The sequence below is a fragment of the Syngnathus scovelli genome, chromosome 2, assembly GCF_024217435.2.
Source record: "Syngnathus scovelli strain Florida chromosome 2, RoL_Ssco_1.2, whole genome shotgun sequence".
NCBI classification, from domain to species: domain Eukaryota; kingdom Metazoa; phylum Chordata; class Actinopteri; order Syngnathiformes; family Syngnathidae; genus Syngnathus; species Syngnathus scovelli.
The window spans coordinates 21,307,501-21,323,369 of NC_090848.1; the positions used below are offsets into that span (position 1 = coordinate 21,307,501).

The following is a 15,869-nucleotide window of genomic DNA, read 5'->3' on the forward strand; positions in this document are numbered from 1 at the left end:
CCTCCTCTAGCTCTCACTATATATTTGGTTCCCCTTTGCCAAGTGCACTCTTCTTTAATATAATTTGTATTTTTTTCTCAATATTGCAATTGCGATTTGATTTGCAATTATTGTTTTTTTGAAAGTCATTTTCGCATGTATTTTTTAACAAACAAGTAATAAATTCATATATACAACAATAAACAATGCCAGATGGTTTGGTCTCGTAGGTTAAGCAAATGCTAGAATAAATGTGTACCCATAAATCAATATCAAAACAGTTTATCTTCTTTCAGTTGAAATTATATACTAAGCATTTTCATTTCCAGTATTTTAAGCATTCGACAACTTCACAAAAATCTACCAAACAAGTGTGGTTTGAACAGCATTAATGCTACACTCATATAAAGTAAAGCCAACCGTCCGACCAATTAAAACAAACCAGCCACCCCACCCCAAATTGCAATCTTTGTGATTTGAAATTTGCATTTGACTACTTTGCAGTGTCAATTTCAATATAATTGTTCAGGCCAGGTATCTGGACAAGCACACTTGCACCAGTTCTTTCACACCTCCGACCAGACACTTTTACATATTTACCCTCCAAACTCGACACCTGCATCCTTTTCACACACAAAACAAGAACATGACCGTTTACATTTTACGAGCAGGAAAAAAAAAAAAAACACAGCTTTGGAAAATGTGGCTAGTTCTTTGAGTTCATGAACGGCGCACATCTAAAACCGTCTAGCGACTTGTTGGTTCTTCTCCATCGCACCTTGATGTCTTTCTATTCACCGCGATTAGAAACGTAGCGCTCAGTGGAGGCCATCTCTCAACCGGTCTGATTGGGAGTTGTAATTTGCCCAGTTGATCTGTCTCAGGCGAGTTTTCTCGGGGGGAATGATACACCGAGGCATGATATTACATGCAGCATGGGGGTGAAATTAGAATGTCGAGCTTTGCTCGGTAGACTGGATGAGCTTGGAATGTTTAAAGAAGTGAATGTTGTTATTCCTTTTCGTTTTGGACACATTTCAAATACAGACGACAAACAGTGTCAAACAATTCTCATCACACAGATTTGCAAAAACGAGAGAATCACAGCCATGTGCCTGTCTGGCCGGTTGTTGCCGACGGTGCTTAGTGGAGAAACACCACACGCGTGCACCAACTGCTTGTCTCACCAGTTCTCATCTGAACTCATCTTAATACCTGTATTCATTTTAAATGGGAGATTATAATTTAATGTCATCGCTCTGTGGGCCACCATTGTTATTTTGGTCCCAAAATACTCATACGTGTCTATTCACAAAATACACATCCTCCAGTTTCGCAGATTTTTTTCCAGATAATGTGGAAGTGAGAATCAAGCGGAAGTGAGATTTTCTCTTTTAAATATTATTTTTAATATTTGCATCTCAATGCTCTGGAGCATGGACGATGGGCCACATAAGATGAAAACACTTTTCAAATGTATTCGTTTGCCATGCCGCGAAGCTCCTCCTAGCATAATTCAATGTTACATTGATATTTTTAAGAAATAGTCCATTGTTAACGCCTTCCTTCCTCATGTGCTACAAGCCCTTCTTTTTCCATCCACTTCCTCTCACATACGTCCATCCTCTGTCATTTTCTGTGAAATCCCTCTTTTCCTGTCTCCGGAGGTCTGTAGGGGTTACAAAGGGTGATCAATATGTGCCAGAGAAAGTCTTTTGACAAGTCAAAGTTAGTCAACTCCTCCTTGCTTTTGCCATTATGGTCCCCTTCCCTCCTTTCTGCTTTCGTTTGTCAGGCATAACAAGGTTAGCTGCCCTGTTTCTGCTTTGCATTTGGAAAGTGACTGATCAACCCCATTTGAATTTTTATCAAACTCCTCCTGGTTGAAGCAAACTTTGAATGCTTTGTTAACTGAGTGGTAACGAACTTTTCTAAAACTAAACCTGTTGTGCCTAAACAGGTGGTGGACGACATGGGCAACATCAAGTTTGCGCTGGACACAGGCCCGGACAGCCCTAGCAACAGCTGGCTCAAGTATGTCCGCTCCGCCCCTTCATTTGAGGAGCAGAATCTCGTCGCCTGCCACCTCACTGGAGACCAGGTGAGTGTCCCGCTTGGATTTGGATCCCGCATAAGAGACACATCGTTGTGGTGTCGTTGTCCAACGACAGCGAATGCTGCTTTGCTTTCCTGTTTCCCATCCACTAAGAGTGATTAGCGGGTTGTGTGCTTGCCATTGTGGCTGCAAAAAATGTTGTCGGGTAATGACCAAGAAACACTTCTATTGTGTGGCTGTCACTAGGCAGATTTCCAGCGTTATTAGGAAGTGACACATGGAACGAAGCTTAAAGACGGTCCAAGACTCATCTGACTCATAAAACCTTCACCCAGTGATGTGTAATAATCCATTTGCTTGCTATTTGTCCCTTCTTCGCACTGTCATAGAGATTTGTAAATACACTTAAGTGTGGGCCAGTTTATTTGAGCTAATAATGAAACAATCAGGGTTTGCGCTAGACACACTCTTTGTCATTTATTCTTAGAACAAACTTGAGTTCAAGTTTTCCTCTATGTAATTGGTTTGGTCAGGTGTGAACAGAGAAATTAGAACTCAGCTGCCGACCAAACCAAGCGTTCTAATCAATGTTGGTGAAGGTTATTTGTTATGAGAAGAGAAAGCGATGGTGATCAACGATGGATGTGAAGACTTACTCCATATTTTCTTATCTTGTAGTAATTGTCCGTGTGTGTAATGCCATTGTCAATTGCGTCAACGTTGTGTTTCTTACTGTACAACTGTTGCAGCTCAGACCTCTTTGGTCTATTCAATTATAATCATGTGGTCGTTTGACTCAGGAGGGGCATCCGGCATGAAAAACTGTGCCAAACAAGTCATGAGAATGACTCATGGTTTGATGGGACAAGTTGAAAGCGGCATCATCAGTATTTGTGTTCCCCGCTTTCGAGACAATATCATGAATTGGTCAAAGAGTTTAGTGACTTCTTCGCGTGTGTGGTGTATTTGAATGAGCAATCAGAATGTAACTTTATGCATATGCAAAGAGAAGTCAAACTTGCCCTTGAATGATGGGAGATGACATGACATGCGACATGACAGTGGTACGACAGGAGCCGAATGCTCCCATAGAACTGGCTTGTGTGTTTCCACATTCCTGTCACTCCACTCTTATTTGTTTCTTAATCCCTGCCTGCATAGCCGGGTACTCCTCGTGCCTCGCCCGCCTTTTGTCTCCTTTCTTCGTCCTCGAGTCTTGACCTGCCACCTGTCACTCTGTCACATGGAGGGGACGGGCCACCGTGTCCGTTTAAGATTCAGACATTTAGAAAGAAAAAGCAACCCGGCTCAGAGCAAGTCAGAAGGAACACACGGGGGCCTCTGAGATTGACAAGCACCAATTGGCTGGCGACACCAACCTGCCTAATCCTTTTAAGATTTTCACATCAGTGCCCCCTGCCACTGCCGTACATTGTCAAATGAAAGAATCAGTGCACCACAGAAAATTGTGCAGACTTACTGGACCCAGTAAAGGTCACGTGTTCTGTTGCTTTTTGATGCGTTTTGCAGTTTGTACCTGGCAAATGGCTTTGCTTTTGTTTTCCTGGCCAGTGGTTCGTCACAGTTATGAGCCCATCTTTTATTTACACACGCCACAACACATGGCCACTCAGTGCTAAAATGTTTTGTTGTTGTTTTTTGTTTCAGTGATTTGCCTTCTCTGCTCTTTTACATTCACAATGCATGAGTTTAAGGAAATGTGTGCACTCTGCAAATTCAAATGCAGGCCTTGAAAGAAAAGAAAAACAAAAGGGCCGAGTCTGTTTGTGTATGACTTTATGTTGTAAGATGAACATATATGGAACATTGTAGGCAATTAATTTAGCTTGGTATCATTCAATTAGGCTTCTTTTTATTTTGTGAACGGTGGATTACCCTCCCACTAATATTTAAAGCCCTTTAACGATGGCCTCCCAATTCTTCTCTGTCTAAAAATGTAGAGCACCTGTTCAGTGGCTGAGGCAATGTTGCATCCAGTGAGGGTGAAAATGTTGGGATTGTTGCAATAAGTTGGGGCTAAGGTGGGTTGATTTGATGAAAAACTATACAGTATGTCCACCTACTACTCACTCTGTTGTGTTGGGAAGCGCTGTGAGCCCTGTTTGATCTGCCCTTTCACCCCTGGATGGATTCATCAATAGACACACACAGAAGGTGTCTGTGTGTGTGTCTAGGCCCACAGGGGGTTTACTGTGCGACTTGCAGCTGGCGTTGATCGATGTGCCCTCTTTTTCTCTGGACACTGGACAGAGATGAGGGGAGGTCAGGACTGATCTGAGTGTGTGGGCCCTACTGTATAAGGAAACACATACACGTGTAGAATACACACACGTACAAGTACACACACACACAAACACACGCACACGCACACACACAGACACACACACACACACAGGATATTGTAAAATAGCCGTTGTTATGCTTCAATTAGTTTATTTATTATAAGACATTTACGCCAATTAAAAAAAAACATTTTTAATACTCCAGTAAACAATATGTTTTAAACTCATTTTAAACTTAAAATGTTTTTCCCCATTTCACCTGTGATTTTTTTCTTTTATCAATTGTCATTAAAAATAAAAACATAACTATAAAGTACATCGTTACCTTTAACATTAAGTTTCGTTTTTATTCTTATTCTTATTCTTATTCTTATTCTTATACGAACAATATTCGTGTGAATATTTCCAATTGCTTGTCTTTAGATAGGATTTTTCTCTGCGCGTGTATTTTGTATGTATGTCGACGTGCGTATATCTGGTCGGGAGTGAGCGTGTGCGGGTCACTTGGGTTTGCATTTATCCATTACGCACATCAATATTAGATGCGTGCTGTTGATGGGGGTGGAGGGGTGCTCGGACCTGCGGGGAGGGGTCCTCCGTGCCAAGATAAGACGAGTAGGAGTGGCCGACGGGGGGACCACAGAGAGAGCGAGAGAGAGCGACACAGAAAGAAAATGAGCGTAAACCAGTGAGAGAGAGAGAGCGAGAGAGGGAGAGAGAGAGAGAGAGAGAGAGAGAGAGAGAGAGAGAGAGAGAGAGAGAGAGAGAGAGAGAGAGAAGAGAGAGAGAGAGAGAGAGAGAGAGAGAGAGAGAGCGCACCGGGGGTCGTGAGGAGGAACCACGAAAAGAGAGAAAGAGAGAGAGAGCGACTCATCATCATCATCTTTAAAGACGCTCGGAGACTAGATTAAAGAAAACTACGAGCGACGGCAGTACACCAGTTCAAGGAGGCAAACTCGTCGAACGTGTCACCTGGCGTGCGCAAGACTGCCGGGACGTTCCGCGACTTCTGAGGTTCGGCCGGCTTCGTTTGCTCCATCGGCCCGGTTCCCGGCCGGGACTGGGAGTTGCGGTGGAGCGAGTATGGGTTGCGTTGCCAACTCCACCGGGACCCAAGTGCTAGTGCAACTGGAGGCTCTCCGCACCGCCGCGCAACTTTCTCAACTATTCCGCCTCACGGAGAAAAAAAAGGTCAGGCCACTACTATGAATAATAATAATAATAATAATAATAATAATAATAATAATAATAATAATAATAATAATAATAATAATAATAATAATAATAATAATAATGTGTCGTATCGGCTTTGTCATGCAACTCTTCAAAGTTAGTTGTGTGCTTCTGCGAGTGTGTGTGTGTGTGGGGGGGGGGGGGGGGGGGGCGCTCTGGCCCACACGGCCTTCAGTTAGTGTTGAGAGCCCTCATGTGGCCCAACTTCACATGGCAGGCTTTGCGAACTTGTCCGCGCAGAAATGATTTCTTTAATAAAAGGCTACTGACTCACTCTGCTCTATATGGATCTGTTTGTACTTGATAACTTGGCTATTCACGTTGCTGTTTTAAATGTTTAATGTGTGCATGCATTTTGTTCTATGCTTTAGAAATTGTGTCTGATAAATGTTCACGATGGGTTGCCCCCCTGTAGCTACAAGGATGTTACTCTTATTTTATTAAACATACCTAAAAATCTTAAGCAATTTGCAATAAATTATGTAGAAGGTTTTAATTTTGAAATTCTGAAGCGTACATTTAGTTGCCGCTGCAATTTAGAGCAATTGCACAAGCGCCTATAGACGTTTGCAGACGTTTTCTAAAAGTATTCGTTGATTGATTCATATCAAAAATATTTTAATACATTTTAAGATGAGTCAGCGTGTGCTGTCAATTGTGGAGACTGGTTTTGTTTCGATCGCGCTGAAAAAAGTTTATCACATTGATTTTACTCTTTTACAGCTAGAGTGAGCAGGTAACCTGCTGTATTTATGTCTCAATCAGGGACAAGGCCTCTCATTTCGAATGATTTTGACCTCGGCTTTTTTTTTTTTTTTTAATAACAATTCTCCTTCTCTCTCTCTCTCTCTCTCTTTCTCTCCGTAGATTTATTACAAAGCTGTCCGAGACATAGATGCAGGGGAGGAGCTTTTAGTTTATATGAAGGACGGCATTTTCCCGGAGGGATCCATGGCACCCAACTTGCAAGGTAAGAAGACTAATGTGCCTCATTAGCTCACAATTTAAACTCTCTCCAAAACTGCGGCCTGTTTTACTTGGGCGCACTGTGCGCCGTGCATACCACTTCACGCACTGCTCGCTGCTGCTCATTTGGACGAAAAAAAAAAGAAGCAAATTATTTCAATTGTTAAATCAAAAACCAGTGGCACTTAAAGTCACATTTTAAGGGAATTTCCAATAAACGCGCACATTTGTTTTATTTCACCGAATACAACAGGGAGGGAAAATCGTTAGAACTTAAATGATTTCCAATTTATTATCAACCTCACACTATAAAACCATCCACATAATTCAAATTCATGATTACACTTGTTCTAACATAAGCTACAGTTTTTAAATGATATAATTTTATCTTTTAAAAAATAAACACACTTTTTCTCTCTGTCTCTCTAGCTCTCGCTCTCTCTCTCTCTCTCTCTCTCTTCTCTCTCTCTCTCTCTCTCTCTCTCACACACACACACACACACACACACACACACACACACACACACACACTATTTCAGCCATTTACCAGTGCATTGATAAAAAATTCAGTTCGTAGTTTTTCCTACATGCAAGATCTGTTCAATATGCAAATATATCCACGGGAAACTAAGGACGTGTGCGAGCCCAATTGTTAAATAGAAGTGACTGAGTGTAAATGGTTTGTTCAGCATTCGCGTGTGTACGGGTGTGTGCGCGCGCGTCTGCGCGTGTACGTCCGCACGCGCGTGTGGGGGGGGCGTATGCGCGGGCACGTGGCGTGCGCACGTTTGCTTGTGCGCGCCGCAAGTGTATACGTGTGCGTGTGCTTGCGGCTGTTTTAATTAATAGAGGGCATAAAAAGAGGAAGCAGGCTAATAAAAAGTCTGCAATAAAAAGTAATTTTGTTTGTGAATATGCGTAAAATGAGAGGATCAGCCATAAAAACAATTTATTCTACTCTAATATTTTTCTGAGTCCTAGCGCAGTGTGCTTTCTGCATGGGATTTATCGGAGCGGGAATTTAGAGTAAAGAACTTGAGGAGCCCCTTGAGACGTCACCCATGGTCCCAGATTAGCTGCTAAACTACACATAATCGTCTTTCCAATCATATCCCCCAGAGTCATTAGCATTCCCTTTAAAACCCACCAGCCCCACTGAGATGAGCAAAAGAAAATCCATTTTAATTCGTGAGTCATTTGTTTTCTTTTTGAAAGTTGCAAAGAGAACCAAATATCAAAATACACTTTCTTTGGAACATATGCACGCTGGTGTCAAAGTGTGCAATTTAGTAGAGCTCTTTAACCCAGTGTAATTGCCCATTGGCCAGCAGGTCATTTGTCCTCCTCATCAAGGTTGGATACACGGCCGTTGCTACGCTAATGCTCTTTTAATGTGCCCAAGAAGGTCCAGCTGGATAAGCGGTCGCAGTAGAATATGAGCCGAGCGTTGCACTGTATACTTCGCTGCCTGCCGATAAACCCATTCAAATGATGGATGGGTGTATACGTTGTGGGTTGGCAGGTGGGTGCTTTTGGCGCCACCGTGTCCCTGCCTACCTCTATTCCTCGAGGCACACCGTATTCCTTTTTGGAAATTGTTCGCGCACGTACGCTTATTGATGTGCACAAAGAGTCTCCGCTGGGCTTCCCTCCCCGAGCTGTTCAACTTGGACACGGGCTCAGGAACTCGCTATTGAAAGGACTGGCCTGAGTTTTTATGTGTTTGACCTCATTGGTGAGAAGAATTGTAAAGGTTATCAACATGGAAGGGACAGACTGGGCTCTATTGTTTCCCGTCTACACATGGAGCCCCTGCAACACTTTCCCTAACAAGCAATTAACGGTGTTAATGAAGGCTATATATTTCACGGCTAATTGATTTCCATTTTATGCAATTGTCGATGGTTGGGTTGTTGGTTTTACCACCTAATTGAGAGTCAATTTAGCTGTAACTAACCCAGTGAGAGAGACAATTGATGCTAATGACGATATCGATTGATGAACTGATACAAATCATCAAAAGATACATTATTGATCCATAGAATAGTTACAATTAGGCCCACTATTATTCAAACGCTGAATTTAGTAAAGTCGCTGTGCTTAATTTTTTGGGGAAAAAAATTTAATAAGATATGACACTTTTAATATGTATTTGATTGTAAAGGCTATTGTAGTGACTCGAGCGCTGCATCTTGTGTTTTGTGCACACAGATGAGCAGGTGTATCGCTGTGAAGACTGTGACGAATTGTTCTCATCAACTCTCGAGTTGCGGCGACACCAAAAATATTCCTGCTCTAGTGCAGGCTCCATCTTTGACACCCTCAGAGAAGACTTCAAACAGGAGCGGGAGGACAGCGATGAGCCCGTCCATGAGTGTAAAGACTGTGAGAAGATCTTTCCAAACGAGTACAGGTGAACTACATTGTGACAGCGCCAGTAGGATCTTACAAAGTGTTGTAAAAGCTCAATTTGGTTCATTACGCTTGTTCTGTCCACATGAAGTCTGGGTCAGCACATGATAGTCCACACAGAAGAACGGGAGTACAAGTGTGACCAGTGTCCCAAAGCTTTCAACTGGAAGTCCAACCTCATTCGTCACCAGATGTCACATGACAGCGGCAAGCGCTTTGAGTGTGAAAATTGTGATAAGGTACAGCAAACCCGGCACGTAAGTGGTGAACTGGACACACAGACTTTACCTGATCAGAAATTCTGCTCGATTTGGTTTCATTGTCAGTCCTAAAAGTAAATGTAAAGATATTCCGTCACAATAAAAGTGCGGAAAAGTTCATGAAATGTGACAATGAAATACATACTATTTGTATCAATTTTGTTCATCACAGGTCTTCACAGATCCCAGCAATCTCCAGCGTCACATCCGCTCTCAACACGTGGGGGCTCGAGCTCACACTTGTCCCGAGTGTGGCAAGACATTTGCCACTTCGTCAGGCCTCAAACAGCATAAGCACATCCACAGCAGTGTCAAACCTTTTATCTGTAAGTGAGAGTCCTGTTTGGTTCAACTTTGATGTCAGTCTCTGGATTTGATGCCACCTTGTACTTTTCTATATGAATCTTTTCTTTACATTGCTTTTTATCTTGTGTGAGTCTTCTGAACCAAACACACGAGTCCAAAGTTTATCTTTGCATTCATCGATTCAACCGTACGGCCTTATGAAAAATCTGTACATTGTGTTGGACTCAACTTCACTATTTCCGACTTTACATGAAGGCAGCAAGTCTTTGCTTGATGTTTTCATCCCAAACTCCCATTCACATGTTGCTTGTGTATGTCGTGGTCAATTTGGTTTACACAGTTAGAGACAGTGTTAAAAAGGGTTTAACCAGGCCCTGATGGGCTGCATCTTCTTGTACCCCCAGGTGAGGTGTGCCACAAATCCTACACCCAGTTCTCCAACCTCTGCCGCCACAAGCGTATGCATGCCGACTGCCGAACTCAGATCAAGTGCAAGGACTGTGGCCAGTTGTTCAGCACTACCTCCTCCCTAAACAAGCACCGGCGCTTCTGCGAGGGCAAAAACCATTACGGCTCTCCAACAGGAATGTTCAATCCCGGTATTCCCATGAGCTCCAGTCCAATTATGGCTAAGGCCAAGTCCCACCATCCTCACCTTTCGGGTCTCAACCAGTCCAGTTTGGGCTTCCCCGACTACTTTCCGTCCAGACCTCATCCTCATGCTGGTTTGCCATTCTCCGCAGGGCCCCACGGTTTCCCATCCCTCCCGCATGGTTTCCCAGGCATCTTTCCTCCATCACTGTATCCACGACCGCCTCTATTGCCAGCTAGTCCAATGATGAAGACGCCCCTTGGCAACAGTACTCAAGAAGTCAAACTGCCTCAGAGTCCTCTAGATGGCCCTCCATTATCTTTAGTTAGCTCGACAAATGGTAATGGTGGCAACGGTTTAAGTCTGACTGAGGACAAAGATAGCGAGAGTAAACTAGATTTGTCCTCTGGTGGAGAGGTAAAGACTAAATCTAAGATGGCAGACATTTCAGATGGCAGTGACCTGGAAGATGTTAACACCACAAGTGGGACAGATTTGGACACCACAACTGGTACGGTCTCAGGTGATGGTTCTGACCTGGAGAGTGATGGAGATAGTGAACGTGAGCATAATGGCAAAAGAAGAAAGCCGCCTGTGGTCCTATCAAGGCAAGATGGCCACCAGTTAGAGGAGGCAAACAGTGCTGTGATTCCAGCGGTGTCTAATTCAGGGAACCTCTCCATCAACCGTCCCTTTTTTTCATCAGTGTCAACCCAGCACTCTTTCTTCCCCCCACCTGATGAGCAAGCGCTGCCACCCACCACCGCGAATGCTAACGTAGCCACCACCGATTCCATCAAAGCCATTGCTTCTATAGCTGAGAAATATTTCGGGCCCGGCTTGATAGGTCTTCATCAAGAGAAGAAGATGGGTCCATTGCCCTACCACTCCATGTTCCCCTTCCAGTTCCTACCCAATTTCCACAACTCCCTGTACCCCTTTAGCAGTGAGCGAGGTGCCCTCACCTCTGGCCTGTTCTTTAAGGGAGATCCCAAGTCGCCTCGTGAGCAGCTACATAAGATGGTTTCTGGTGCACTCGGCGCGCCTGTCCCCGCTGTAGAATCACCATTTGATCTCAGTACGAAGCCCAAGGAGACCAAGTTATCTCCTCCAACTCCAGTTAACCCCTCAAACCCAAACACAAATACTGGCAGTAGCAGAGGCTCTTCAGTAATATCTGGCAGCGAGGAACAACCATTAGACCTCAGTATTAACAACAGAAGCCGAGGAAGTCACAACGGTATGGCAGTCGAAGCGCAAAATCAAAAGAACCACATCTATGGAATTGGAAAGGGAGTGTCCATCAAGGATGAAAGTCCCAGTTTTCCAATTCCTCACTCCCAGTCACTGCATCAATCCCCAATTGTACCGCACCAACAGGCACAGCAACACCAACCACCTCCTCTGCACTACGCCAAACCTTCCGCTTTCTTCATGGACCCAATATACAGGTATTTCTACCCCGATTAGACCACAAGGCATTACTTACACATGTGTCAAACGTCTTTCGAGCGAGGCATTAGATTTTGCAGATGATACCTGACCTTGGTATGTAACCCTCTGCCTTGCTGTTGGTCCAGCAGGGTGGAGAAAAGGAAGCTACTTGACCCTGTAGGAGCTCTGAAGGAGAAGTTCCTCAGGCCTTCAACGCAGCTCTTTCATCCGCAGGTAGACCTACATTAAAACAACATACATGTGCCAGAATAAGTATGCTAAATATTGCACGTGCTACTCTGAAATCGTAAGAACCACCTCTGAGGTATTTCTGATTATTACCACACGTGATCAAGTATTGATGTTACACAAAAGGTACATGATGTGAATATCCGTCTCTTCTCCCTCCCACACTGCTACAACCTGAATTGATTGGGCTCCGCGCACCATCATTCCACACTGTTGATGTTATGTTCTCAAGGGCTGTATGACTTCTTCCTTTGTTTATTGAATGGCGCCTGTGTACTTGGTCACGCTACCTTTTTCAGAAGACACAGCCTGTTATTGCAGCCCCTTTGATAATCACGCACATTGTTCGACTGTCCCCAGACTCTGCCTGTACAAATCTTGATCGCAAAGAATGATATTATTTTCTTTTAATGAATAGTAAGCACTTGAATTGTATCCTCACTAATCTTAGACATGGCATTGTTTCATGTAGTGGGAGCCCACGGGCCAGCTCATAACCTAAACCCCCTCCAAAAAAATTTCTGTCGTGAACTGGCTGGCTAGATAATAGCACCGTGTCCATCAAGGACATCCTGTGTTTGTGTCCAGGAGAATAAGGGGCTCTTGTCGGGGAAACTGCTTAAAATCTGACCTGGAAATCTGTGCCCTCTATCAACTGTGACTTTGCAGTACACACATCTGAGGCATATGTGGACAGATGGACTCAATGTTTTTTTTTTTCCTATATACTTGGTTGGTTCAATGAATGAAGAAATTGATTACCTCGCATGCTAACCAAAAAAATGATCTTACATTTTTTTCTCTAATTACCAATGACCACTGCGGTGCTATAGCTACAGTAATTCTGCAAATAGTTCTTCCCAGCTGACTTTGGGCGAGAAGCAGAAGCAGGGTAAACTGATCACCAGCCACAATTTAAAGTCTTCAATCAACCTAACAAGCATGTTTTTGGATTGTGGGAGGAAGCCAGCGGTACCAAGAGAAAACCCACGCAAACATGGGGAGAACATGCAGACTCCACACAGAATGTCCAGATCCTAAATTAGAACCCCAAAACCTCAGAACTGCGAGGCAGACATGCAAACCACCACCCTGCCTAAATGAGACAAAAGCTTTTATTACTCTAAACCTTTTTACATGTTGTCCCGTGACATACCATTTCTTGTTATAATCCACCTAACATAAAGTGTTCTCATCTTATTCTTATTCTTTAAGCATGTAAGCTTCCTAGTGATCCAAAAACAATGCCACCACTAATTCAGTCTTCATGACAAAATCAGACCCCCCACACCCACCCACCCTTAGCTTGTTCTCAGACTGTGAATAAACACATTGAGACGGCATGTCTGTCCCTGTGTCTCTCCCGTCCCGTATTCACTAAAAAAGGAAGGATGTAAGCTGTTTTTGGCAAATAAACTCCTACATAACTACCTCCTGCCCCCCACCTCCCCTTTGTTCACAAGTATCTCGGGGGAAGGCCGCAGCTATCAGTTGGGGTTATCTCAAACCATATTGTGCAGCGCCATACGGAACTCTTGAATGGCTCATTTAGCCAGCTCGCCAGAGATGTGAGGACATGGCCAAGAAAAGAGAGGCTAGTGGGAGAGGAGAAGATACTTTGTGAGGATGTACTTTTGGCAAATGCTGAAATGCTGATGGGAGGAACTTACTTTCCACCGTCTATTTGTCTCAATATATTCAACATGTTTGTCTGTTTTTATTCATCATTATACATCTTTCTTTCAACACATACAAACACCACCCCCTCCTCATCTCCTCAGATGTCTGCCATGGAGAACATGACAGAAAAACTGGAAAGCTTTGGTGCACTAAAACTGGACATGCCGCCCAATTCACTGCAACATACGGCTCACCCACTCTTCAACTTCCGCTCCCCTCCTCCTTCTCTCTCGGATGCCATCCTCCGCAAGGGCAAGGAACGCTATGCCTGCAGGTCAGTGTCACACCTTGTAGCCGATGATGGTTTTTTTTCAAAGGATGCTCAAATATGTAAATATTTTTGTCTATACTCTTTCCTCTTCCTGTTTTTCTGTTCATTCTCCCATGAAGGTACTGTGGGAAAATCTTCCCTCGCTCGGCAAACCTCACCAGACACTTGCGAACACACACGGGCGAACAGCCTTACAGGTATTTCTAGTATTATGGTATTGTTAGGTATTATTAGTATTATGTATTATTTGTGTATTTATATGTATTATTTATTTCTCATGTGGGCAATGTGAATGAGTTGCTCATTCTATAAAGATTGGAGGTAGAAAGGTTGAAGCTTCTCAATCCTCTTTGTTTCTTGTTATGTTCTCTTTCTCTCTCTCTCTTTCTCTCTCTCTCTCTCTCTTGCGCGCGCACTCTCTCTCTCACTGTAGCAGATTTCTATTAATTTATTTATTTAGTTAGTTATTTAGTTATTTATTTAGAAAAACGGCATTTGTTAGCCCATAGATAGGCTAACTTGCATTGGTGTCCCCCCTATAAGGAGTGAATATCTGAATCAAAACAGTAAAATATAACAATACTGGCAGTTATATATTCTTTATCCTCTATAAAAAAACAACAATATGACTGCAGTTTACTCACCACCATCTCCGTTTTATTTCCAAATTTAAAGAGCAGCACAATGTTCATTGATTTAAAGCCAAAAAAGTTTTATTTCTAATTTTTCTAATATTCTTTTTTCTTTATTAGTAAATGTTCATATTCTATTTATTTATGTGATTACTCTAATTTAAAATTACAGCGTACTATTTAATTAATCATATTAAATCTCCATTTATTCCATTGAGAAATTTGATTTAAGACACAAATGTTCCAAGTGGTCACAAAACAAAATGAACACATTCCTCAAGGTGCCACTCTATAATTATTAGATTTTGACATAGAATGTCCACGTTGCAAATGCAGAGATCCTATACTGTATGATGAACCAAATTGTAGGTGGTCACCCTGGTTCTCCTGTGTGCCCTGACAGGTGCAAGTACTGTGACCGCTCATTCAGCATCTCGTCGAACCTGCAACGCCACGTTCGCAACATCCACAACAAGGAGAAACCCTTCAAGTGTCACCTGTGCAACCGCTGCTTCGGTCAGCAGACCAACCTCGACCGCCATCTCAAGAAGCACGAGCATGAGAACATTCCTGGTAGGACTCCCTCTTAATAGAGACTTCATTTGGAGTTATTTAACTTGCCTTGTTAATGGGCTGACTTATGAACGGTACACATTAGCCATTTGGAAAATATTAAATCTTGCCCTTAATAAAATGTTTAGTGACGTGAAAGCAAACAACCATAACACGCAAAGTGGGAAAGCCACTTCATTCAAGAGTTCACACTTATTTCTCCATATGCGTTGCCAAAAACAGCTTCTCTATGCCCAGCATGGAAGTCATCCACTGCATCTATGATTGCCACTCTAGTGACATTTTAAAGTGAATAAACCTTGTTTGCTCAACATTTCAAAATGAGGCCATAAACCAACAAGAAATGGTCATTAGTCGTCATTTTGTTTTTCTCATTAAAATCTTGTAAATTGCTGCGACATCAACAGACATATTTTTAGTGCATGTATTTATTATATTATTTGACAGTTTCATTTTTAAATTAGGTAGTTTGATCAGCATGTTTGAAATCTTTACTGATGGGAAGATGGCTTGATTTAATAACGCTGATTATACTCCTCACACTACTCATATTCATATGGCTGATGAATATTAAACTAAACATGCGGCGTCTACCTGTGTGCGTGCTTACATTACATCGTTTGTGCATGTATTAATGTGCGCGGATGTGTATGTCTGCACACTTTCCCCACCAGTGAGCCAACAGTCTGGGATGCTTTCCAACCTAGGAACCACCATCTCCTCGCCAAACTCCGAGCCAGACAATCATGCACTTTTAGATGAGAAGGAGGACTCGTACTTCTCCGAAATCCGAAACTTCATCTCCAACAGTGAGATGAACCAGGCCTCCAGCTCCACGGACAAAAGGTAAAAAAATAAAATAAACAAACATAATCATGCAGAAAACGTTGCGATGGGAATTTATGCAATTTGTGTCAAACTCT

General features: G+C 42.9%; 1 protein-coding gene across 10 annotated transcripts in view; it reads left to right on the forward strand.

Moving 5' to 3' along the window:
* The window catches only part of prdm16 (PR domain containing 16), a 164,507-nt gene that overhangs the window by 141,567 nt on the left and 7,071 nt on the right, over positions 1-15,869 (forward strand). For 2 of the 10 annotated variants that reach the window (XM_049753497.1, XM_049753504.1), the window contains exons 4-14: positions 1,940-2,080; positions 6,439-6,541; positions 8,749-8,950; positions 9,041-9,206; positions 9,382-9,535; positions 9,887-11,558; positions 11,688-11,775; positions 13,572-13,744; positions 13,861-13,938; positions 14,777-14,946; positions 15,621-15,792. In XM_049753497.1, coding sequence (XP_049609454.1) covers positions 1,940-2,080; positions 6,439-6,541; positions 8,749-8,950; positions 9,041-9,206; positions 9,382-9,535; positions 9,887-11,558; positions 11,688-11,775; positions 13,572-13,744; positions 13,861-13,938; positions 14,777-14,946; positions 15,621-15,792 — 3,119 coding nt within the window. Of the gene's footprint in view, positions 1-1,939; positions 2,081-5,385; positions 5,530-6,438; positions 6,542-8,748; positions 8,951-9,040; positions 9,207-9,381; positions 9,536-9,886; positions 11,559-11,687; positions 11,776-13,571; positions 13,745-13,860; positions 13,939-14,776; positions 14,947-15,620; positions 15,793-15,869 lie in introns of those variants that run through there. The other 8 variants (XM_049753501.1, XM_049753498.1, XM_049753502.1 and 5 more) reach the window with 8 other exon arrangements.